At 34.6% G+C, this 25,492-nt stretch overlaps 1 protein-coding gene across 17 annotated transcripts in view; it reads right to left on the reverse strand.

Moving 5' to 3' along the window:
• The window catches only part of ZEB1 (zinc finger E-box binding homeobox 1), a 204,278-nt gene that overhangs the window by 10,664 nt on the left and 168,122 nt on the right, over positions 1-25,492 (reverse strand). For 13 of the 17 annotated variants that reach the window (XM_063710225.1, XM_031015269.3, XM_055352993.2 and 10 more), the window contains 4 exons: positions 22,989-23,051; positions 16,311-16,472; positions 7,618-7,820; positions 3,781-3,886 (listed from right to left, as the gene is read on the reverse strand). In XM_063710225.1, the coding sequence (XP_063566295.1) occupies positions 3,781-3,886; positions 7,618-7,647 (136 nt within the window). In that variant the 5' untranslated portion in view covers positions 7,648-7,820; positions 16,311-16,472; positions 22,989-23,051. The remainder of the gene's footprint in view (positions 1-3,780; positions 3,887-7,617; positions 7,821-16,310; positions 16,473-22,988; positions 23,052-25,492) is intronic. The other 4 variants (XM_031015270.3, XM_019035169.4, XM_063710222.1 and 1 more) reach the window with 1 other exon arrangement.

Below are 25,492 nucleotides of genomic sequence, written 5' to 3' on the forward strand. Positions count from 1 at the left end.
AATTCTACTAAGAGACAGGCTGAGTTTGAGCCAAAGTTGGCTTGCTATGATGCCTATTTCCCTATCCTAGTTTGTCCTGATGCCACACAGAACAAGTGTAACTTTTCTTCTCAAGTCAAACCTTCAAATGGATCAAGAGCTGCTATATGTATTCTGAAACTTCTCTTATATAGGTTAAATATACCTAGGTCCTTCAAACATTCTGCACAGGATGTGGTTTTTAGAACCCTTACCTGCTTGTTAACCCACCTCTGGAGATTCTCCAATTTATCAATATTTTTCCAATGCGATGCCTGGAATAGGATTCATTTCTCAAAATACATCAGACAAAAGTTTCCAGTGGGGGTAAAACAAGGAATATACTCTAGTATATCTCTATTTTAATACTTTTAATTACTTGATAACATTTTTACATGAACTACATGCTTATTTTCCTTCTAGAGACGCTAGAAAGATAAACATCTATAATACAGACTATTTATTTTTTAAAACAGCGGGACAGAAATGGTAGGTAAGGGAATGACTTTGGGTCAGGATGACTATATCACAGCCCTAGCTTTGCCATGTACTACCTGAGTGACCTTGGACAAGTTAATTAAGCCCTCTGAGCCTCAATTTTCTCATCGGTAAAAAGTAGAAAATAATAAAACCTACTCCATAGGGTTATCCTGAGGACTATATGAATTAATGCATACAAATAACTAACATGTGGCTACACATAGCTAAGGATCCAATAAGTGCTAGTTATCATTATTATTGTTAAAAATTATCTTGATATTTTATCATTGCCAGAAACAAAGTTTACACAACAATTATTCTAAAGCCAAAGTCACTATATTTGTTAATTTAAAACTCCTTGTTTCTAGCTTCATAGCTTTATAGTTTATAGCTTAGGCATATCACTAATTTATCTATCGAGGTTAGGGTTTACAAGTAGTTTAGCCTGAAGGTTACATCAGGAAGTTTCACTACTCAAAGTTTGGTATACTATGTATACTGACTTTTTTTTTTTTAATGGCTAAGGTGGGTGTTTGGCTGCATCTGATACAAAATTTTCCAGGCAAAAATTACTAAGACCATGGAAAATTATTTTTGGGGGTGGACCACAGCCATGTGCAGGTGTTCTTTTGTCTCTAATCTGAGTGCAGGTCTGGTAGCCTTTTCCTCATGATAGCTCAATTCCTACATGTAGAATCAACTAATTATTAACACACATGGTTCTGCATAGGGTCATGATCAAAATTTTTTGGGTACCAGTATTTAGCAACAATATAGGTAATTTTAGAGGGTATAATTTTGGATCCTGATTCTCAACATCTTTTAAAAAGTCATGTGAAAAGAAAGTTATGGAGATTTCCTAAAAGATATTCAGCTCTTCCATTATTAGATACCCTAGGCAGAGCTTTTCAAACTATTTGTGGTGAACGACCAATTGGCTTTGTTTGGTTCTTTTTTAAGTTTCCAATCTACTGTGGACCAATATTTTATAAAATATAGTAAAATGTCACAAAGTCTTGGTATAATAAATGCTAAATGCTTACTCTCAATTTCTGTACTTATCTCAAGAATGAGTAACACACGGTTTGCAGACTGGTAGCAGTCCTGAGATGACACTTTGGGTAGCCTTTGCTCAAAAATCTTCTCTTGGAATCAACCAGACTATCAGAGAGCTGTGTACTTAAACTGTATCTACGTGGCCACCCTGGAGCAATGCTTTTCCTAAATAGCACTTTGGTGAACTATGACTGGCTTCTATTGAATAATCTGATTTAAAAAAGAAACCCTATCAAATTCTCTGCTGTGCTATTTTAAGGATATTTCTGAGGATTATATAACTTCTGTTTTGTTCTTTTTTCTTTATGTTGTTCCAAGGAATAACGTTTTCTATGGACTTGGTATCAGGAAGGAAGAATAGTCCTTTTTCTAGCAACTGATTTTTTTTTTTTTTTTTTACTTACAGACACCCTGGGTCTTAGTTACTGATTGTCATTTTCTTCCTAAACCTTAGAGCTTAATTTGTGGTCCACTTCCAGCATATGTATGGCATTTCACAGCATTCATTTTGTCCCCCCAACAATTTACTTCATGTTAGTGTTTCTTAATTTTTCCTACATATTTTTAAATTAAAATTACTTTCTATGTTAAAGGTATACAAGCCTCACATTAGATGTTTTAAAAACAAGATGGAAATAAGTACATAATAAGTGGACAGTGCAGAGTACAGTGGGAGCTTTGTGTTCCATGATCTGGCCTAAATTTGCATTAGCTTTTGAGCAGTATCAGCATACAGTCAGCTCATATTAAGCTCTGGGCCATTCAAATTTACTACTTGATTGAGACTGATTTTTAAATACCAATGCTTAACTTTCAACTTCTTATTTCTAGACCAGTATTTCAATCCTTGTTCTGATTTATACTTTCCAACTCTGTATTATTTATAGATCTGATAAATCTTCCATGACTGCAATATGACAAAATGAATATGACTCATTATATACATGAATCTTACTGTTAGCTTTATTTTCCTTCCTCTGCCCTGATTTCAGCATTTAAAAATCCCTCTTGAATTAGCTATATCTTTATTAACGACTTTAAATCATCTCTGGTAAGAAGGTAGGTTGTTAAAATATATTATTATTGATAAAAATTGTTCAATAGCATAGAAGCTAAGAAACAGAATATTGTGGCAGGCTGCAAAAGACAACCTCTACTTTTTAGAAACAATAATCAATGTGTGAAAATAAATGTTTTGGTAAGGATCTTGGTTTGAGCATTTTCAAGTGGTAACTTCAGCACGTTTAACATTGAGGGTTAGCCTTAATGAGCAATACAGTAAAACTTTTAGAAATGCAGTTCCAAAATAAAACATAAATATCACCAACTATGCTTCACAAAGCTATCCAACTATACTTTTTTTGTAGGAAGATGTTTGTAAAATGTAAATGTCAATACATAATTTTCACAAAATAAGCAATGTGTGAAAACCCATAATTTCCCATTAATGGTTAATAATTTTTTCATTAAAATGATTTAAATCTAAAATAACATATCAAAATTTATCAGGAGATGAACAGATTTCATAGGGCATTGTGGGATACCAGCAAGTTTTCCTTTTGCGCTTTTGTTCAAGTAGTGTCTCCAAAGAAATGCAAATATAGCTCTCTGTTTACTCTGAGTTCCTAAAATAGACACAACACTTTCATCACATAATAGTATTAACCTTGTAAGTAATAATTTACAGAATGACATGGAATAGACAAGTGAATATGGTGGGTGAGCACATTTTTCTTTTAGATTCTCATTAATGCTGTAATCCTTTCACTCCCTCTCATTGCCTCTATATCATCCTCTCCAATATTTTCTAATCTTGAGTTCCATTTCAACTTTTCTCAAATAAAGGATGTCTTCACTTCCCTATTCTCTTGTGCAAATCGTATCTCTATACTCTTTTCCATTCCCCTGCTAATTGTGCAAAGGAGGCAATGACATTTACATTCATCAGAAAGCTAATATGTTTTCAGGTTGTACTTACTAAAACATGCTATATTATCTTCTGATTAGGAAATCTGGAGTATGTCATACTATATTAATTTGATATACTTTAGTCAAAGGTTAAGACTCTAATAAAACATAAAATAAACATAAAATTTCTCCCAATTAGTGTATGCCAAAAGAAATGCAAGGAGTTTCTGATCATGTACGTAGATTACACGTTATGATATTTATTTATTACCACGTATGCTATGATATTCAGGGTATAGAAAGAAAAAAAATATTTACCACTGTGAATTCTTAAGTGCTCTTTTAGGTGATGTTTGTATTTGAAAGCTTTTCCACACTCAGTGCATTTGAATTTACGATTACACCCAGACTGCGTCACATGTCTCTGTAAGAAAAGAATTGGTATTTTATTTGTAAAGCAAAAGATCTTTAGACTAAAGAACATCCAATCTACTAAGAGTGACATTTTTGTGAGCCTAATGGTTGTTTTGTTTCGTTTCTTAAAGACCTCAAATTGCAGCAGTCACAAAAATCTAACTCCTGAAATTATTAGCAGTTGTAGCAGTCACAAAAATGTAACTCTTGAAATTATTACCAAAAAGGATAGTGATAGTGGGGACAGAATTTGATACAGAAAAATACCAACTTTCTAAAGTATCAGAGTTCATCCTTTATTAAACAATATTCAAAATTAATAAAAATAAAGTAATATATACTTTGCTAGGAACTAGAGGTTAACTTGTTTGCTTTCCGATTTATAGATATAGAAACCGCATCCACAAATACTGAATAACCTGTCTAAAGCTCACTCAATAGAACAAGGTCCTGAATAGAAGAAAAGACAGGATTTTTCCTGTACTTTAATCCTGTCTCTTCTATTTGATATTTCCAAAATGTACTTTAATCTGATGATTAAAAAAATACTTCCAGTTTTTTCAGCCAAACGTGGATTATTATAATAGCTTTCTGTCTGGTTTATCAAATTCCCATTTTGACATATTTCAAATGTATTCTTCATACTTAGATTAATCTTACAAAAGCACTGCTTGAATTGCATTCTATCAACTCCTGCTCATAAACTTCTGAAGGATCCCCATTAACCCCTCAATAAAGATTCCAAGTCTACAGATTCCAAGATTATAGTCCCTGAGTTTCCAAGATGATTCTTCACCAGTTTTTTATGACAAGTCTATGCCTCAGTCATTTAGCGAGCCATGGTTTTCTGCACACATATTGCTCCTCTTTATCTTTTGGCTTTGGTTTACATAATTCCTTACTCCTTCACTGTGTTTTCCCATAATTTTGACTACTAAGATTCTACCCAGACTTTAACGGCTTAACTCAACTACTGCTTCATGCTCTTCCAACTGGAATCTCCCTTCCTTTGCCTTTTATACAGGAAGGAAAGAGAATTAGTACTTACTCTGAATCAGGTCCTACTTCATTAAAACCCATGACTTAAAATACCAAATATATGGTGACGACTCCCACATTTGTATCTCTAAACCTCTCCCCTTAACTCCAGACTTTTACAACCAACTGCTTATTTGATATTGCCAGTTGGAAGGTGATAGAGATCTGAAACTTAACATGATTAACACCAAACTCTTAATTTCCCTCCTGCAAGCCAGCTCCGTCTTTAGTATTTCCTATCTCTGTGAATAGCACTATCATTTATTTGGTTACAGCTTCGGCCTTAAACTTTGGAGTTATTCCTGATTACCCTCTTACTCATGTACCCTCACCCAATCCATCAGCAAGCATATGAGCATATTCTGAAGCCAACAATCTTATTTATCTGTCTGCCACCAAAACCTCTGGCCTAGATTACAGCAAAAGCCTCTAAATGATCTCCCTGCTTCCGTTCTTGTCTCTCTTATCTATCATCCAACAGTCAGTGTTCCCCTAAAAATAAAAATTAAAAATTCCTGGATCCTTGACAGGCATCCCCACTGCACTTTAGAACACAATCCAACGTCTTTATCTTGGCCTATAATATGTAGCCCCCAACACCTCTCTGGCCTTACCTTTCTCCCTTTCACACTGGCCTCTGCTGTTCTCAGTGTGTGCCCAGCAGGTTCTGGCCTCAAGGCTTTCTTATGTTTCACTGTTTCCTCTGACTGGAATGCCCTTCTCCAATATTCCATGACTGGCTCCTTTACTGTATTCAGATATCCCATTCTCAGAGAAGTCTCCCTTCTCTGTGAAACCTAGCAGTTTTCATCACTTTCTATCCTCTTATCCTGCTGTATTTTTCTTCATAGTATGTATTATTTTATTTCTGTTTTATATAATCTACTAATGTATGGTCCCTACTATCAGGGACTTCCTTTTTGACTACTGTGCCTTTAACACCCAGAAGAGGGCCTCACATATAAAAGAAACACAAATGTTTGTTGAATAAACAAGTTAATAAGACTTGAAAATGCTTGTTAGTCACAGTATGATTTTCAAGGGCCAGCAAAATATACATTCTACCTTTTAGTTTGCTGCCTTGCAAACTAAATTGTTTCCAAGACCTCCCAGTTATATTTCCTCACATTACTGGTCCCCATATTTATCACAGCTCCTTCCTGACCTTAGTCTGACCCACGGTTTATATGTAAATCCTACTGCATTTGCACCCACTGGAATAATCATCATAGAATTGGTTTTCATGCTCATCAAAGATTTTGGAGTTTGTTTTTATAATGGCATCTTCTGCTTTCACCACCAGTTCAATCTGTCCTCTCCTTTCACGATGGCCCTTGGAGTAGAGGGAATATGGTGGCAGCAGCTGCAGGATGGGTCTGCTTCCTGAATGTCACGTGAGTAGGATCTTTCCCAAGCCTTGTCTACACTGTGGCCACATCACAGCGCTAAGGTATAAAACATACTCTTCTGCTGGTCTCTCTGATAAGACTCATTAATGGGGCACTTGGAAGGAGACGGCGTTTGCCTTCAGTCGTCCCTTCTCTGTATTAATTTCGTCCTTCTCTTGGAGCTCTCACCTGTTTCAAGTGCTCCTTCATGGGCTTATGGACCATAAACCTATAAAATCTTGGTTCTATTCTCCCTGATTGCCACCCTCTTCTTATTATCTTGTTATTTCATGAGTACTGTTGCCAAAGTACTAAGGAAATAGGTTGACTCTGCTCAGTCATTCTTTTTCTGTTACAATTTTTTGTTGTTGTTTGTTTGGCCTAGCCATCACCTTAGCAAATGGTCTAACTTGTTCTCTATGGGATATGTGACACATATTAGGTACATCCATAGGGCAGAGTTCAGGTATGTAGATATACATCATTCTTTGATGTAAGAAACTGGAAATGTGGCCTAACCCCAACATGTACCCTCACAAACCCTGTGTGGCTGAAAATTTATTTAATTTTTAAAGTTAGAATTAAGGCAATATTAATTTCATTGTTGATGGCTGATAGCTATGAGGACCTTTTAAAAGAAGAACAACTGATAAAAGCTTTTTTGACTTTAATCCTAAATATAGAACCAGCAATTTAAATGTAACTTAAGTTACAAAACAGTCTTGGTTTATACTTCTGAAAACTGGGGCACAGTAACACAGAAGTAGAATAAACCATATAAAAATTGAGTCTTCAGAATAAAAAAATCTAAACTTTAGATTTTTAGAGGAGGCAACTCCCTTTACTATGGGGGAAAAAAACCACGTAGCTTATACTGAGAATAAATAGTAACTGGTTCAAAGAAAATTAAACTTTTTAATTTGACTTTCTTGTCAATTTGGTTAGTATAATGTGGTTTATATAGTCAGTACTTATTTTTCCTACACTGAACATTTTAATAGAATGCAATTTAACATCTTCTAAACTTGAAGAATTAACTGTTATGGCATAAGCAAAATAATTAAGTCAAGATGGAAAGGGTCTTACCTGAACAAAATACTGAGTTACCTCTAAAGTAATGTTCATATGTGGTTTTTAATCTCAGGAATGACCAGATAACTCAAATAAATAATCATTTTCACTTTTATAAGGCTGCAGATATAGCACTGTTTAGTACATTCTTTTAACTTTCAAATATATTAAAATCCTTGCCTTCCATTGAGGGCTGAGTTGTCAAAATCTGGAAAGTTAGTGAACTCTCAGTCATTGCACTTACTTGATCTCTTCCTGATTTATGTGATGTCATGTGACGTTCAAGTTGGGTTCTGTATGCAAAGGTGTAACTGCACAGGGAGCAACTAAAGTTATCTTCATTCTTTTCATGACGATATTTAATGTGTTCTTTCAGAGAGGTAAAGCGTTTATAGCCTCTATCACAATATGGACAGGTGAGTAATTGTGAAAATGCATCTGGTGTTCCTGTAAAAGAAAGATCATATATTTTAAACTTAAAACATTCAGAAAATATTACCAAAGTTTCCACTGAGTCCCTATGCTATGTTCCAGATATTGTGCTACCCACTTTATATTTGATCCTCAAAACAATGCAATGATACTCATCTCTATTTTATAAGAGAGAGAACAGTGGTTTCCAGGAAGGTTAAATAACTTAAAAGAAAAGTCACGCAGCCAGAAAATGATGAAGTCAGGGTTCAGATACGGGCTGTCTGACCTTCAAGTCCCATCTTTTTCCCTAAACCATAATTCTTCCCTTTTGTCATGTGATTAGCTAGAAAAGAAAACAAAAGTAAAATTAGAATGTAGGTTGTCTTTGTAAGTGTATACAGATTAAAGGGGAATTTTGTGCTCTACAACAGAGTCTATTGGTAACAATGGTATGTATCATTATTTATTTAATGTTTATTCCTCTGATTTTGAAAATGAAACTACCAAGTCATCATCATCAAAGAGTAAACAGTACACACACACTATGTTTCCAAGAGTCTCTTGCAGGTAGGTGTGGCCATAGGACTGAGTTCAGACCAAAAAAATAGTGTGTAAGGTGGGGAAGGAAAGACTGATGGGGGCCAGATCTAGGCCTGCTACATAAACACATCCCATGCATGACCCTGCTTGTAATTTCCCCTATTGAAATACACTGGCAAATCTGCTATATAACTGTATATGTATGAATATATATAGCTTTTAGAAAACAAAGGCATTCTGAATAAATTAGTTTACCGAATAAACTTTATTTTTACACTTGGAGCTGTCTAAGCCTGACAATCCTAAAATGTAATATTTTGCCAATTAATATTATTTAACTAAGAGTAGTTTTCCATATTTGACATTTCTTCAATGAAAGAAGTTATTAAGTGATATCTTTTTGTAAACATCATCTCTATTTTCATTTTGAATTCACTATAGAAAAACAAACCACCACAGATAATTTCATAAAATCTCCAAGTGCTTTCTGAACATATATTCCTTTATTCAAGTCCATATAAATCAAATGTCTTGCTCAAGGACCAGACTGCAAATAATAGACTGAGCACCTGAATGTTAAATAGTTGGTCAAATATGTTGAGAGAGGGGCTTCAAGATGGCTGAATAGAGGCATCTGGTACTCACCTCCTCTACAAGGAAAAACCAAAATAATGAGGTGATAATCACACTTCACATAGATCATCTAAGAGAGAACACTGGAATTCAACAGAAAAGTGTCAAGAAACACCTCAAGTAAGGAAGAAGGAAGTAAAGCAACCTGCAAAGGCTCTCCAATGCAGGGAAAGAGTAAGTGAGAGACCCCCAGGGGTCCACATTCCCACCATGGACTCCTGCAATCCTAGCCATGGGAGAACCCCTGGACCATCGTGGGCTCTGAGACTAACACGGGGAGGTATGTGGAGACCACATGACAATGCTGCTCTGGAGAGGGAGCTTATGCTGAATCTGTACACCCCCTGAGTTCTAAGTAGCTACAGCACAGCACTATTTTGAGAGCCCAACCCCCAACAGACTACATCCTGTTGAGCCCCACTGACATACCTCCCTTCCCAGTTACCACTAATGCTGGTTGCGGCTGCTAAGGCTGAAATGCAAGCCATTGGCAGTGACCATACCTCCTCCCAGCAGAGGAGCTGCACACATTTTTACATGCCCCAAGGACAGACTCCCCAACAGACTGCTGCCACTGTGGGCTTCCACCGCTGGGGACAAAGTGCTAGCCACTGGCAGTGACCCTAATTTCCTCAGCAGCTGAGCTGCTAAGCATTTATAAGGGACCTGAGGACAGGCTACCGCATCCACAGCCGCTGTCTGGGGCTAAAGTGCACATTTCCCAGCTCCCTCCCTATGGCTGCTGCCACCGAGAGCAACCTTGCCCTCCCCAGTAAGAAGGCCACAGTGCAACCACTGATGTCCTTACCTGAGCACTCTGCTGGTGGCCTGGGATCATCCTGCCCCTGCCATGATAGCCAATGCCTACACACACCACCAAGGGGCCTGAGGACAGGTCCATCTGGCCCAGCTTACCTCCTCCCCAGTTTCCGAGCATACTATTCAGGGATGTGGGGATGACCCAGCCCAGTCCAACACTGTTGTCACCTGAACACTCCTCCTGGAGGCCTGAGGTTGGGTCCACCCAACCTGCTACTATCACTACAGCTGGCACCCTCCTGCATGCACCACCGGTAGGCCTGGGGACTGACTCACCCAGCCCATTGCAGTCACTGCCAACACCAGCGTGAATCACTAGGGAACCAGAGGGTGTCCTGCCACTGCTACTGCCATTGCCCAAGTGACATCCACTGCCCAGGAGCCTGAGAACCTGCCCACCTGCCCAGCTTACCACTGCCACTACCAGCACCCAAGCAAGCCACCTGGAGTTCCAAGGATCAGCCCAACTAGACCTGCTAACACAAGGTGTCAATGTGCCACCCTGTGGTCTAAGGACAGGTACCGTAAGCCCGTTACTACCACCGCTAGGGCCCAAGGAATGGTCCACCTGGCATCCCTGTCCCAGCCAAACTTCACCTCAGCCTCCACTAACAATTGCACCTAAGCCAACGAGGAAATCACGGACCCTACTCACACTATTTATAACGAAAGATATCATACAGAAATTATACTACCACATGTACCCAGAATCAAAGCCAAAGTGCCCTACTCAACCAATGAAAGCAAATCCAAAAAACCAGAATAATTGACTATTATACCAGATGTGTGGATATCAAGGTAAGAATACAAGAAACATGAAAAACGAAGGAAATATGACACCTCCAAAAAATACAATAATTATCCAGCAACAGATTCCAATCAAAATAAATTTATGAAATCCTGGAAAATGATTAAAAATAATGATCTTATAAAAGCTAAGTGAGCCTGTAATCCCAGCACTTTGGGAGGCCGAGGCGGGCGGATCACGAGATCAGGAGATCGAGACCATCCTGGCTAACACAGTGAAACCCCGTCTCTACTAAAAAATACAAAAAATTAGCCGGGCGTGGTGGCGGGCGCCTGTAGTCCCAGCTACGCGGGAGGCTGAGGCAGGAGAATGGCGTGAACCCAGGAGGCAGAGCTTGCAGTGAGCCGAGATCGCGCCACTGCACTCCAGCCTGGGCGACAGAGCGAGACTCCGTCTCAAAAAAAAAAAAAAAAAAGCTAAGTGAGATAGAAGAAAACAGAAAAGCAACACAAAGGAACCAGAAAAACAAATCAGGATATGAATGAGAAATTTACCAAAGAGGTAAGTATCATAAAAAAGAACTAAACAAATTCTGGAATTGAAGAATTCACTGAATGAAAGACAAAAGACAACTGAAAGCTTCAGCAATAGACTAGGTCAAGCAGAAGAAGAATTTTAGAACTTGAAGACAGGTCTTTTAAAATAACCTAGTAAGAGAAAAAAGAATAAAAAAACAATGAACAAAGCCTGTGTGACATATAAGAAACTATAAAGTAACCAAATATTCGAATTTTTGATGTGTTATAAGGCAAAGAGGAAACAAAAGGGATAGAAAACCTATTTAATGAAATAACCCAAAAATTTCCCAAGTCTAGCAAAGGATTTAGACATCCAGATACAGAAAGCTCAGCGAACCCCCAAATAGATACAATTCAAAAAGATCTTCTCCATGGCACATTATATTCACTGTCAAAAGTAAAAGACAAAGAGATATTCTAAAAACAACACGAGAAAAGTGTCCAATCACTTGTAAGGGAACCTCCATACGACTAATAGCAGTTTATCAGCAGAAACTTTATAGGCAAGGAGAGAAAGAAATGATATATTTATTCAAAGTATTGAAAGAAAAAAACCCTGCCAGCCAAGAATATCATACCCAGCAAAATTATCCTTCATAAATGAAAGAGAAATAAAGTCTTTCCTAAACAAGTAAAAGCTGAGAGAATTCATGACCACTAGACTGGCCCTACAAGAAATGTTTAAGGGAGTCTTATCCCTGGAAGTGACAGGAAGATATCTACCATAATGAAAACACATGAAAATATAAAATCCACTGGTAGAACAAGTACAAATTAGAAAGAGAAAGAACTCAAATGTTACCACTATAGAAAACTACCAAACCACAATAATAATCAGTAAGAAAGAAAGGAACAAATGATACACAAAACAACCAGAAATAAAAATGACAGAAATAGGCTCTAACATATCAATAATAATAACATAAATGGATTAAACTTTCCACTTAAAAGATACAGATTAGCTGAATGGATAAAAACTATGACCCAGCTATGTGCTGCCTACAAGAAATTCATCTCACCTGTAAAGATCCATATAGACTGAAAGTAAAGGGACAGAAAAAGATGTCCATGCAAATGGAAACCACAGTGAGCAGGAGTAGCTATAATGAGATAAACTCTTAAATCCAGTAAACAAAACAGTATAAGGGGACAAAGAAGGTCATTAAAGAATGACAAAGGAATCAATTCAGTAAGAGGATATAACAATTCTTAACATATATGTACCCAAGACTGGAGTACCTGGCTATATAAAGGAAATATTATTAGATCTAAAGGGAGAGACAGATTCTAATACAATAATAGTTAGAGACTTCAACACCCCTATCAGCATTACACAGATCATGTAGAAAGACACTTAACAAAGAAACACTGAATTTAAACTGCATTTTATACCGAATGGATGTGAGACACTTAAAGAACATTTTAACCAACTACTAAAGGATACATATTCTTGTCATCAACACACAGAACATACTCTAGGATAGACTGTATGTTGGGACCCATGACAAGTCTCAAACAAATTTTTAAAAATCAAAATCATATCAAGTAGCTTTTAGACCACAAAGTAATACAACTATAGATTTTAATAATAAGAGGAACTTTGGAAACTCTACACACACATGAAAATTAAACAACATGCTTCTGAATAACCACTGGGTCAAGGAAGAAATAAGGAGGAAAATTTAAAATTTCTTTAAATGAAATTAAAATTAAAATTTCTTTAAATGAAAATGAAAATCAAAACAGAACATATCAAAACTTATGAAATATAGCAAAAGCACTAAGAGGAAGTATATAGCAATAAATACCTAAAACAAAAAATAGAAACATTTCAAATAATCTAACAATGTGCCTCAAGAACTTAGAAAAGCAAGAACAAAGCAAACCCTAAATTAGGATTTAAGAAGGAAAGAAATAATAACAATCAGAACAAAATCAATGAAATGAAGACTAAAAAACAACACAAATAACAAAACAAAAAGTTGGTTTTTTTGAAAAGGTAACAAAACTGATAAACCACTAGCTAGACTAAGAAAAGAACAGAGAAGATGCAAATAAAAAATGAAAAAGAAGACTAACAAATGATACCACAGAAATACAAAAGAGACAATTATGAACAACTACACATGAAAAAACTGAAAAACCTAGAGGATATGCATAAATTCCTGGACACAGCCTACCAAGATTAAATTAGAAAGAAATAGAAAACCTGAACAGACCAATAATGAGTAATGAGATTGAATCCATAATGAATATTTCAAGTCCAGGACTGAAAGGGTTCACTGCTGAATTCTACCAAACTATCAAAGAAGAGCTAACACTAGTTCTCCTCAAACTATTCCAAAAAATTGAAGAGGAGGGAATTCTCCCTACTTCATTCTATAAGTTCATCACTATCTTGATACCAAAACCAGAGAAAGATGAAACAAAAAAAGGAAAACTATCCAGGTCAATATCCCTGATGACAACAGATACAAAATCCTCAAAAAAATATTCACAAACTAAATCTAACAGCACGTCAAAAAGATAATGCAATATGATCAAGTGGGATTTATCCCAGGGATGCAAAGATGGTTCACCTCCAATAAAGGACATATATGACAGAACCACAGCATACTGCATGGAACAAGCGGACAGACTTCCCTCTAAGAAGTGTAATCAGAAAAGGATTTCCACTCCTTCACCACTCCTATTCAACACAGTATTGGAAGTCCTAGCCAGAGCAACTGGGCAAGAGAAAGAAATAAAAGCCATCCAATTTGGAAAAGAATATGATCTAATATCTAGAAAAACCTAAAGACACAACCAAAAAACTGCAATCTGCTAAATAAACTGAAAGTTGCAGGATACAAAACTCAACATAAAAATCAGCAGTGTTTCTGTACACCAATAATGAACTAGACGAGAAATAAATCAAGAAGACCATCTCATTTACAGTAGCTACAAAAAAGTAAAATACCTAGGGATAAATTTACCCAAGGAGGTGAAAGACCTCTCCAAGGAAAACTACAAAATATTGATGAAAGAAATTGAAGAAGACAGAAGTAAATGGAAAGACATCCCATGCTCATGGATCAGAAGAATTAACATCATTAAAATGATCATATTGCCCAGAGCAATCTACAGATTCAATCCAATCCCTATCAAAATATCTATGTCATTTTTCACAGAAGCAGAAAAAACAATCCTAAAACTTTTATGGAACCACAAAAGACCAATATAGCCAAAGCAATCCTGAGCAAAAAGAACAAAGCTGGAGACATCGCACTACCTGACTTCAAAATATAATACAAGGTACAGTAAGGAAAACAGCATGGCATTAGTATAAAACAGACACACAGACCAGTGGAAGAGAACAGAGAACCCAGAATTAAATCCACATTATTAACAGCCAACTGATTTCGACAAGGCACCAAAAACATACACCAGGAAAAGGACACACTCTCCAATAAATGGTGCTGGGAAAACTGAGTATTAACATGTGAAGAATGAAACTGGACTCCTATTTCTCACCACATACAAAAATCAACTCAAGATCAATGAAAGACTTAAACATAAGACACAACACCATAAAACTAGAAGAAAACATACAGAAAACACTCAGGACATTTGGGTAAGCAAAGACTTTATTGCTAAGACCTCCAAAGCACAGGCAGCAAAAACAAAAATAGACAAATGTGAACTATATTAAACTAAAAAGCTTTTGCTCAGCAAAGGAAACAACAGAGTGAATATCTGCAAATTACTCATCTGACAAGGGACTAATATGAAGAATACACAAACTATTCAACAGATTTAAAAAACCCAAATAATCCTATTGAAAAGTGGGCAAAGGATATGAATAAACATTTCTTAAAAGAAGACATACAAATAGCCACAGATATACAAAAAAATGCTCACCACCACTAATCATTAGAGAAATGCAAATCAAAACCACAATAATATATCATTTCATCCCAGTTAGTATTGCTATTAAAGACAAAAAAATGCTGGTGAAGATGTGGAGAAAAGGGAACTCTCATACATTCTTGGTGGGAATGAAAATTAGGACAGCCACTGTGAAAATACTATGGAGATTTCTCCAAAAAAACTAAAAATAGAACTATTATATGATCCAGCAATTCCACTACTGGGTATTTATCCAAAGGAAGTCGGTATATCAAAGATATGCCTGGATCTTCATGCTTATTACAGTACTATTCACAATAGCAAAGATATGGAATCAACCTCAGTGTACATCAATGGATGAAGCAAATGTGGCATATACACACGAATGAATACTATTTGGTTATAAAAAGGGATAAATATGTAAACAAATGTCGCTGATATGACAGAATACTTCAAAATGCTTTATTAGCATTTAATTAAATTACATTAAATATCTGAAAGTAATGAATAACAAAACCAACAACTTATTCTATAATTCAAACTAATTCAAAATGGTAGTTCCTCAATTTTTAGATCGTACTGTATGGACTTGACAAACTTTAAAAGGTTTAACCTTTATTAGAACTACATAATGGATCATTTCTTTAGGTTTCATTGTTTCCTTTCAGTGAGGCTTTTTGAAAGCCTTTTGTCACATAAAAATTTTACATAAATACATATATATTTTTAAATTTTGTATTTCCCTTTCATTTCTTTGATAACCTAGTTTCTTCTGGTGAAACAATAACATAGTCTTTTCCTCCCAAACTGTATCACAGCCTATTTCTTCTCAGGAGAGTCTGAACACATTTTTATTGCATTTTCCACACTCTGTACGCTGACTATTCATATCAGAATGGACTAAGGCAGATTCAGAAAAACCACTGTTTCCAAATTAGTATGTTCTGGTATAAAGCAGACAACCGTATTTTTATTTGTTAAAAGAATGGTGGGAAAGAATCCAAAGGGCAGTAAAGGTATAGTTCTCACTTCTACTGCCTGCTACCATGTAAGTAAATGGAATTTCATGTCCAGACACTGTTCTAAGCATTTCACATGCAGTGGCATTACTACCACAATACATGAGCAGCTAGTAATTTATTACTGCATGGTCATCATAGTGTTCCATTAATAAAACAGATTACTCTCTATTGGCACCTGTAATAAAGTTTGGTCTTCAAGAATGTTCCCTATAGTAGAGCAGGTTCCCATAGTAGAATGGTAGAAACAAGAATCCTTTAAAGAGGGAAAGAAACACAACTGTTAAGATCCATTTACCATTTTCATCATGACCACTGGCTTCTGGTGTGCCCTGCCTCTGGTCCTCTTCAGGTGCCTCAGGAAAAATAACAGCAGTGTCTTGTTGTTGTAGAAACTCTTCAACATTAGGATCATGGTTTTGCTCATTTTCTGCATCTGACTCGCATTCATCATCTTTTACTAAAAAAAATGCATACTTTTAAGACAGCAATCTCACCACTAAGTTATTACAAAGGTTTTCTAAATAAGAAATTATTTATCTTGAGAGAACATATGATTGTTCTTGAATCTGCAGAAAATATTTCTTGAAAATTAAAAATGAATTCCACTCATTTTGTTGTAATGTATTAAGATGTATCTTTGCTTTATAAGTTTAAAGTGTTATGAATGTGTGAAATTCTCACAGTATCCCTTTCAAATGTTAAAGTCATACTTCTATTGCATTTTACTAATAAAACACAGAGAAGGCAATATAGTTGACTGAATTCTTTCTCAATTAATGATAAAGCAAGAAAAAAACTTTAGTTCTCAAAGGTCACCTTCTTAGCAACCTATCATATCATAATATTTATTTAAAGTTGGACAATAGACAGCCCCTTATCTGTGGCTTCATTTTCCATGGTTTCAGTTACCTGTGGTCAACTGCAATATGAAATCAGGTGAACACAGTACAAGAAGAATAATTTGAGAGCGAGCGAGGGAGACCACATTCACATAAATTTATTAAAGCATATTGTTATAACCGTATTTTATTATAGTTCTTGTTGCAACTCTGTATAAAATTTATAAATTAAACTCTATCATTATGTATGTATAGGAAACAATATAGTATATATAAGTATTTATTTAAGACACTCAATGGGGGACTCTTGGAATTTATCCCCCACAGATAATGGAGGGGGGGGCTGTACTTTAAATCTGAATAATTCTCATATAAACCACTCTGACGTTCAGTTCAGTTATATGATTTCTTAGAAAATAGTTTTTAATAATTATCTATAGTAAGAAGGATTTCTAATAAGCATCAAAGGGTATCAAATCTATGAAACTGTTTCTTAGCTACGCTAGTATTCATATAAAACAAGGCTATTCTTTCTCTATTTCTGCCTCAGTAAATGTTTAACTGTGGGACTAAGGCAGAGGCAACTTTTCTTGAATTAGAAAGGCTTATGCTTTGAGACGGTAGCCCAGAGTACTGCCAAGTTTCTAAAGCATTATTGCTGCACTATGGTTTTCCTGCATTTCCTCCACTGGCTCCAGAGGAGGGCCTCTACTCCATGCTGGTAACTGCAATGTCTTAGTATGGCTCCCAAATGCCTCAGGGATGACTTCTTTATAGACTCTGACTGAACTGTCAGGTCTAAATTTGTAAAACAGCACTCCCCAGCAGGCTGAAGTTTGGCCAAATTAAAATGGGGATGTATGGGCATCTGTTTGTTTGATGGTTATTAAAACAATCTTGCTACATCTCCTGCACCGTAGCAGTAACCAAACTCATCAGGGTGACTGCTGTTTAAAACCTGAGAACCAATGACAGTAACAAATGGTGATCCTAATTTTTTTCCCCACTTTTCAATAGCTATCAATTATTTAGCATTTGCTATATACCAAGATCTGCATTATTTAGTTCATGTCAGTAGTTACCAAACTGAGATTATTGGATCCAGAGGTAAGTGAAGACTTTTAAAATGTAAGCTGGACTGCTGGGTTTAAAGGAATCAACTCCCGGATCCTCAACTTCCATGTAAACTCTTTCCTAGCATCCTTGAAAATTCTTCTCCCTGCTCTCCCTTTTATACAGTATACCTTGTTCTCACTTTCTTAAAAGAAAAAAAGAGAAAAGGCGTATTCCTCTATCCATCCATGACATGATTATGGTACACTGCTTGGAGTGTAAAGTCCTCCAGGGTGCCAAAGGAGTAAAGTTCAAAATACCGATTAGGGAAAGCCTTCTTTACTGACAAATCAAGGCAACAGAGAATCACTATAGGTTTTCTGGTCTTTCCTGTTTACATGAATTTCTATTAGGCATAAAGCACAACTGAAATGGGGGTATGCTGGTCCTGGTTGGGAAGCTGCAATTAACTATATAATATGGCCAGAGGGAGTGAGGGTTATTTTCCCTTAATGACCTCCCTATTATTTAAAAATTCATTGCTTTTAGGAGACTGATAAGAGCAAAGCAAATAATATTCTTAAACATCATTCCTAGGATTTGTCATTAGGTAGAACAATAAGCATTTCTGAAGAGCTAAAGCAGAACAAATCAGTGGTATTCTTTTCAAAGCAACTTCAATTTTTCAATTTAAACTAGATAAAAGTAAAAAATGAAATTAATATTTTATGTGATTTTACAGATTCCATGTAGAGTTGCTAAGATAGTTAAAATTATTTTTATCAAATTATATTATAAAATATTTATTTCAATTAAGCAATCTCCATCTTATATTTTCTACATCCTAATAAAAATTATAAGTGTGCTAGCTGTTGGAATAATGAGTTTTTAAATAGTATACACTTTTCAGAACTGCATGATCTGTATTTTATATATGAATTTTGCTACTTCAATAAATTCTAGCTTCCCTATACATTGATTAGGTCTAAATATACACATTTGGAGATAAAGATTTTTTTAACATACAAATTAGATTCGATCTACATAATCTTAATCTTGACTTTACTACTTAGTATTATTATAAGATGTATTTACTTATACTTTATGTTTTCTTCATTATTGATAATTTCTATTTTTTTTTTTTTGAGAATGAGTTTCACTCTTGTCGCCCAGGCTGGAGTGCAATGGCGTGATCTTGGCTCACTGCAACCTCCACCTCCTGGGTCCAAGCGATTCTCCCGCCTCAGCCTCCCGAGTAGCTGGGATTACAAGCGTGCATCACCATGCCTGGTTAACTTTTGTATTTTAAATATATCCTTCATACACTTCCTTATTGATGAGATTTTATAGAATTCCTCAAAATATGTATTGACACACTGAGTTCAAAAAATGAAAAAATGCTTTTTTTCCTGACAGAAAGTAAGTCTGACTTGGCTGGCTGGTGTGATGTTGATAACTGGCTTTGCTGGGTAGGTTATTGGAAATTTTCCAGAAACTGGGTGAACCAATAAGGTACTGCTCAAAATACAGTTCATGTAATAAAAGTGTTTTTCATGAAAAATATACTGATAAAAGATACTGAAATTAACATATTTCAGTTTCCTTAATCATTTCTGAATACATTAAACAAAGTGACTGTGAGAAAAAACATTTTAAAGCCCAAAACAGGTATCATTAGTCCTTTGATAAATAACTATTGGTATAGTCTTTCTGGTATACGTCCCAGAAAATGAGGGAATAGATGATTGTAATGACTGGGAAACAAATCTTTTTGCAAATTAGATGGCTTTAAATTTTTGTTTTCAACAAAACTGAAGAAATACTGACAGGACATTAAAATATTTTCATTGACAAATAACTTTTGACATTATATCTGAAGATGCATAAAAACTGAGCAACTCAGTTATAACATAAAATTTTATTTCATTTTTTTATTTGAGAATAAAGGTACCTCAATGTTAAAAAAAAGAAACTGAATGATGAACACTTTTCCTTCTAGAAGTAATATTAAGCTATTACAATTAATTTTTATGAAGTAATTAATATATGTTTGCATAAAATTCTATAGTGTATATAGAATGGAAATATGAGCTCAAAAAGTAAACATTATGACACAACATTTCTTACTCTTAAAGAGCATTTTCATATTTTTAAAAAAGATAATAGGTATTAATATACTATGGATTTCATATGTAATAGTGATGTTAAAATGTCAATGTTTTACTATGCCAGAAATTAAATTGTAACTACTGACATTTAAAATGAAAAATTTTATATGTCCATTAAGAAATTTGTGAGACAGTATATAATCAGCTTACATCCTATAAAATTTATATAACAGTACCTCTTAGGGTTGTTGTAAGAATTAAATTAATTAATACAGTAATGTACTTATTAGTAGGGTACCTGGTATGTAGTCAGTACTATGTAATTGTTAGCTATTTACACCTTAAAGAAGTCCTGCAAGGTGAACATCATAATTTTACAATTAAAATTTTTCCTCAGTAAAAAAATTAGGGTCAGAAAAGCTCTTCTGAGATCACAGAGAGAAAATGTATTACTATTAGAGCAGACAAATTGGTATTAGGTGTCAGGTATAAAATCTGAGCTCTTTCCATTAAACTACACTCTATATCCATGAACCCACATTTACCAGGCCCAATTTCAAACTGAGACCAGAATTTCTGCAGTTTTTTAAAATTCAAAGTGTTGGGAAATGCACATCTTGAAAAGGTCAATTATAAAGCAAATGTCCTGGTCTTTAGATGATAAACTTATATATTTAAATATTAGGGAGATGAGCAAATATACACAGCATAAAAGGTAATTGGGTTTTCTTTAAATATGACAAAACTCAAAATTGACAAAGTATAGAATTAAATGACTATATACATGTATTTGAGAGAGCAAATATTTAATATAAACACTGAATATTTTTAAATCTATCTATCTATCTATCTATCTATCTATCTATCTATCTATCTATCTATCTATTTTTCCATCCTGAATAAAGTATCCTCAGGCTTCCTCTTATCTTTATCCTCCATGTTTGAAACTTTCTAAAATTATCAACTATATAAACAAAAAAAGGGACGCTCAGAAGGAACAAAGGATGTTTTCAATGAATTTTTTACTCTGATTACTGAGTTCAGACTATAGTTCCTTAACTTCACGAGCTGCAGAAGGAAGTCTGCTATAAAAAAGATCTGACAACATTCTGAACTAATGATGGCGACTGCTGTACAATGCTTTTGCTCATTTTGTCAGCATATTATTCCCTAGAAGTCAAGGAAGTAACAAAAGCAAAGGCAGGACATCATTTTACAGTTTAACTGCTCAAAAGTCTCAAAAATTAAATTTCCTTTTAAAGCTACACTCACTGGAGCTTTAATGGAAGTTTGCTTACTCCTAACTCCCCATGTTCCAGGCGAATAATGCAGCAGGGATCATCATCGTGTACGTGGGGGAGATTTTACATTTCAGCAGCAACTTTTGTTAAACACAAATTTGAGAAGGTTACCCTGCCTTCCAGATGCACCTTTTTTGAGGAAATTTACATACTATTCAGTACTTCAAACTGAAAGAATTCATTTATTTTTACAGTGAAGAACAGCATGACAGATAAAATACTGTAAACCTGTAAGCATCTTTTTGGATAGCATTTTACCTAGAAGGGCAAGTTGTCTTCTGTAATTCTGGTAATATAAGTCATCAAAGTTTAACGATTCTAGGTAAAAGTAAATAGCGTACTCTTATGTTTATTAACACTACTGTATTACTACTAACAAATGTCCAGCTTAAATATTTTACATATTCTATAGCTTAGCATGGCAAATATTTGATAACAAGCATATCTGAATACATTATTCACACAAGTTACACAGAACCAAGTTAGGGGCAAAACATAAAATCGCAGGCTATAAGCACCACAAATTATCACATACTCCATTATTATTTAATTAATTTGGAATTCACTTTTAATAACAGCACAAAGATTTACTCTGTTTTACAGAAATGACTGACGAGTACAGGAGTGCTATTGTTTATATTACAGATAAAAATCTAATCTTGACACTTATTAGCCATGAACCATACCTCATCTTACCTAATGAAAGATAATCTGTAAGCCTTTATGGAATATTCCTAAAATGCACAGCAAAGTAAAAAAACAAATCTATAAATGATAACTCATAGAAGAGAAGGAAAAAGAAAATGTAATTAAAACTATATGACAGAAATATCTAATTTATGGTTGAATATACAAAGTACAATTACACTACGTTTAAGTATAATATTTTGAGGAAACGTTTTAAAAATCTGGAATGCATTTTTGAAGTTTACATTCTAACAGTTCTGGCTCTCTTAGGGAACACAATAAAAAGTGACTGGTATTACTATACATAAGATCTGATTTAATTTTTCCACCTACTCTTTTGCTTCTTAAATCTGATCTGAATCCATTACAGAGGAATAGCCTTAAGTTTCAGGGAATATGTACTTTTTAGTCACCTAAAAGCAAATTTCCTTGTTTATTATAATTCAACTTCATTTTACCCTTTTTCAATCACAGAAAATTTAAGAAAAATTTTTGATTCTCGTTTGCTGTGACATGTTCACTCAATTCATTAATATTCATGATTCTCATCTGATTTATACATAAATCCATGCTTTTTCTATTTTCTTCTGCTTTTTGTCTTGTGGGCAATTCAAAGCAGACCCAGGTAACTAATAATGAAACTCAAAAGTTAGATCTGCATTTCTCTAACTTTGGTCAAAAACTTGATAGAAGTTCAAATCATCATTCAAACACTTATTTTTTGGATTATCTGTAGGTTATACTTGTCATTCTTATAGCATGGAGAAATCTGCTATATCATATGAATCTGTAAGTTACTCTGTATTTAAGGAATATATACTTCTTTTTATGTAGTGCACCGTACGCCTAAGTACTTAAACATTTAAGGAAGGTAAGATAAAAGAGAAGGAAACGGACTAAATTCAGGACTCACAAATGCGAAATCAGTGACACAAAAGACCTTCTTTTAAAGGCTATGGTATGAAAGAAAGTCGCAGCAGAGTACCTGTACATCCTGCTTCATCTGCCTGAGCTTCAGGCCCCAGGATTTCTTGCCCTTCCTTTCCTGCTGAAATCAAAGAAGAAATTAAAATAGATCTATAGTGTTCCTAATACAAACGAAAGACAAATGTTTAAAGTTTTGGATATCCCAATTACTCTGATCTGATCATTACACATTGTATACATGTATCAAAATATCACATGTACTCCCCAAATATATACAGCTATTATATATCAATAAAAGATTAAAAAAACAAATCCAGTTGTCACAAACATTTTAACTTCCCGAAATCTGAAAAGGAAACTTTCAGTACAGATTATATTTAATTTGGATTTTTTCCTTTTATGAATATGGTAATGTGTCCTTGAAAAGTAAAGCTGTTTAAAGAAATAAAGTGGACAGTCTTATCAAACTCACGAAGATATCTTAGAGAAGTAAAAGCAGTACAGATTTAGATATTCTGGAATTATAAATATTTTAGGATTATAAGCAAACTGGAATTTTAGTACTATTTTGGGAAAAGAGCTCTACCTATAGACGGTAGAATTATATATTTTTATTTCTTCTCTAAAGCACAAATTTCTATGTTCCAGGCACTGTGCTAGTAACTTACTTCTTTTAAGCTTTGTAACAACATATTTTATAAGTTAAAAAACTTGAGGCTTGGAGAAATTAAATAACTTGCCCAAAGACATGCAGCTATTAGGTGGTAGAAATGAAATATAAATGCAGGTCTGATTGGCTCCAAAGCCCAGTTTCCATCACACTCTTGCTCATTTAACTTGGGTACCAGAAAACTAGAAAGATGACTGGACCAAATGTTACTGTGCCCAAAGTAAACACCTAAGGCATTATGCTTTTTATTTCACTTTATTCGTTATTCTAATTACTGATATGTAGTAATCAACAATATAGTGCTACTAACAAATATTTTTAGATATCTGTCATCTTCCCTTGCTACCTCTACATTTATAGTGGGCTATCATACAGCATAGGTTCAGAATAAATATTTTGTATTATAAATAAATGCATACTTTTTGGACAAGCAAAAAGTATGTTTTATATTTTCAGGTACATTTTATTTATTATAATAGTGTATTAAGAACATGTGCATACATGAAAGGCATGAAGAAGTTAAAAACTGTTCTTTTTCTAACTAGTAGCAGAGTATATGTCATAATTATGATCAGAATACTTATACAGTCACACCGAAATAGTGTACTTATCTGCACCCTAATCAAATTGCACTATGTTAGTCAAAAGTCTTGACTGAGATTTCTCTTAGGTTTGATTGTTAAATTGAGAAATAGAGCACTAATCAAGTAAAATCTTTGCATCCCATTATAGCATGTATTTCTTTTAAGTGCCTTGGATTATCACGTGGATTTATTCAGCAGATTTTCTTTACTCATTAACTTTCATACTAGTACATAAAGATGATCATATAGGAAAAACAATTAAAATATGCACAAACCTCTTTAGATCAATGTAAAAAACACTGTTTTAAGTAGATGATGAGATTAACTTCTGCTGAAGTCTCATTTTACACTTTCCATCAGCAAAATGACAGTTTAAAAATTCTTGGTAAAGTGTTTACAAAGCTGTAGGATAAACACTAGTGTTTGCTAAGTGTCTGCAAACCTCTAGCACCCCCTTTTTCTCGCTTCAATGTGTCTCCTTAAACTAAAATAATAAACAGTATGCCAACTGGGTAATTATATGATGGTAATATAGTTACTGATTATTGTAAACCTATGTTCCTTATTCTTCTAAAATGAAAATCAAAACAGCCAGAGTTACTACCTCGTAAGATGGAATATGACATTGATATTAAAGGTTAAAATGACATTTTTGGACACTGCTAATTTTTCTACTTATAACTATTTTAGGAACTGCAATTTGATTAATTTATTTGTTTCTTCATTTCTTCATCCCCCCTTGGGATAAATTCAAGGCTCTTTAGATGAGTATTTAACATACTTCAGAATCTACTCCCAGACCTATTTCCCACAATTTAAAAACTAGAAGTATATTTTTTTCCCTCATTATTGAGGCTGGAGTTTTGGTTGAGCAACTAAGACCATGGTGCCTAATGAAAACAGACAACATCCTAATGTTGGCCTTTAGCACTGCAAAAAAATGCTGCCTTGGGATAGGCTCCTTTCTGCATCAGCCGTGGACTAGCATGAGTGTGTCTGCAAACAGGCTGTGCTAAGTATTTTTCAAGCAGCAGTATCTCTCATGAGTTCTGATCTTACTTCTGGATTTAGGAATTAAAAGGGGAGTAAAGTAATAAAATCTACTTGTACATATTTTTTTCCTGTAAGATGTAATAATGTCAACAGATTAACTGGTTAACCTAAATGCAATTTTAAAAAGAACACTAGAATGCTCCTAAGGTTTTTGTTTATAGTATAAATTCTAAAGCAAATATATAAGTGAGAAAAATGCCTGAGTAGTAAGACTTTGTTTTTTCAGAATGAAGAATAATGGAAAAAGGTGGGCTA

Source organism: Gorilla gorilla, chromosome 8 (genome assembly GCF_029281585.2).
Source record: "Gorilla gorilla gorilla isolate KB3781 chromosome 8, NHGRI_mGorGor1-v2.1_pri, whole genome shotgun sequence".
NCBI classification, from domain to species: domain Eukaryota; kingdom Metazoa; phylum Chordata; class Mammalia; order Primates; family Hominidae; genus Gorilla; species Gorilla gorilla.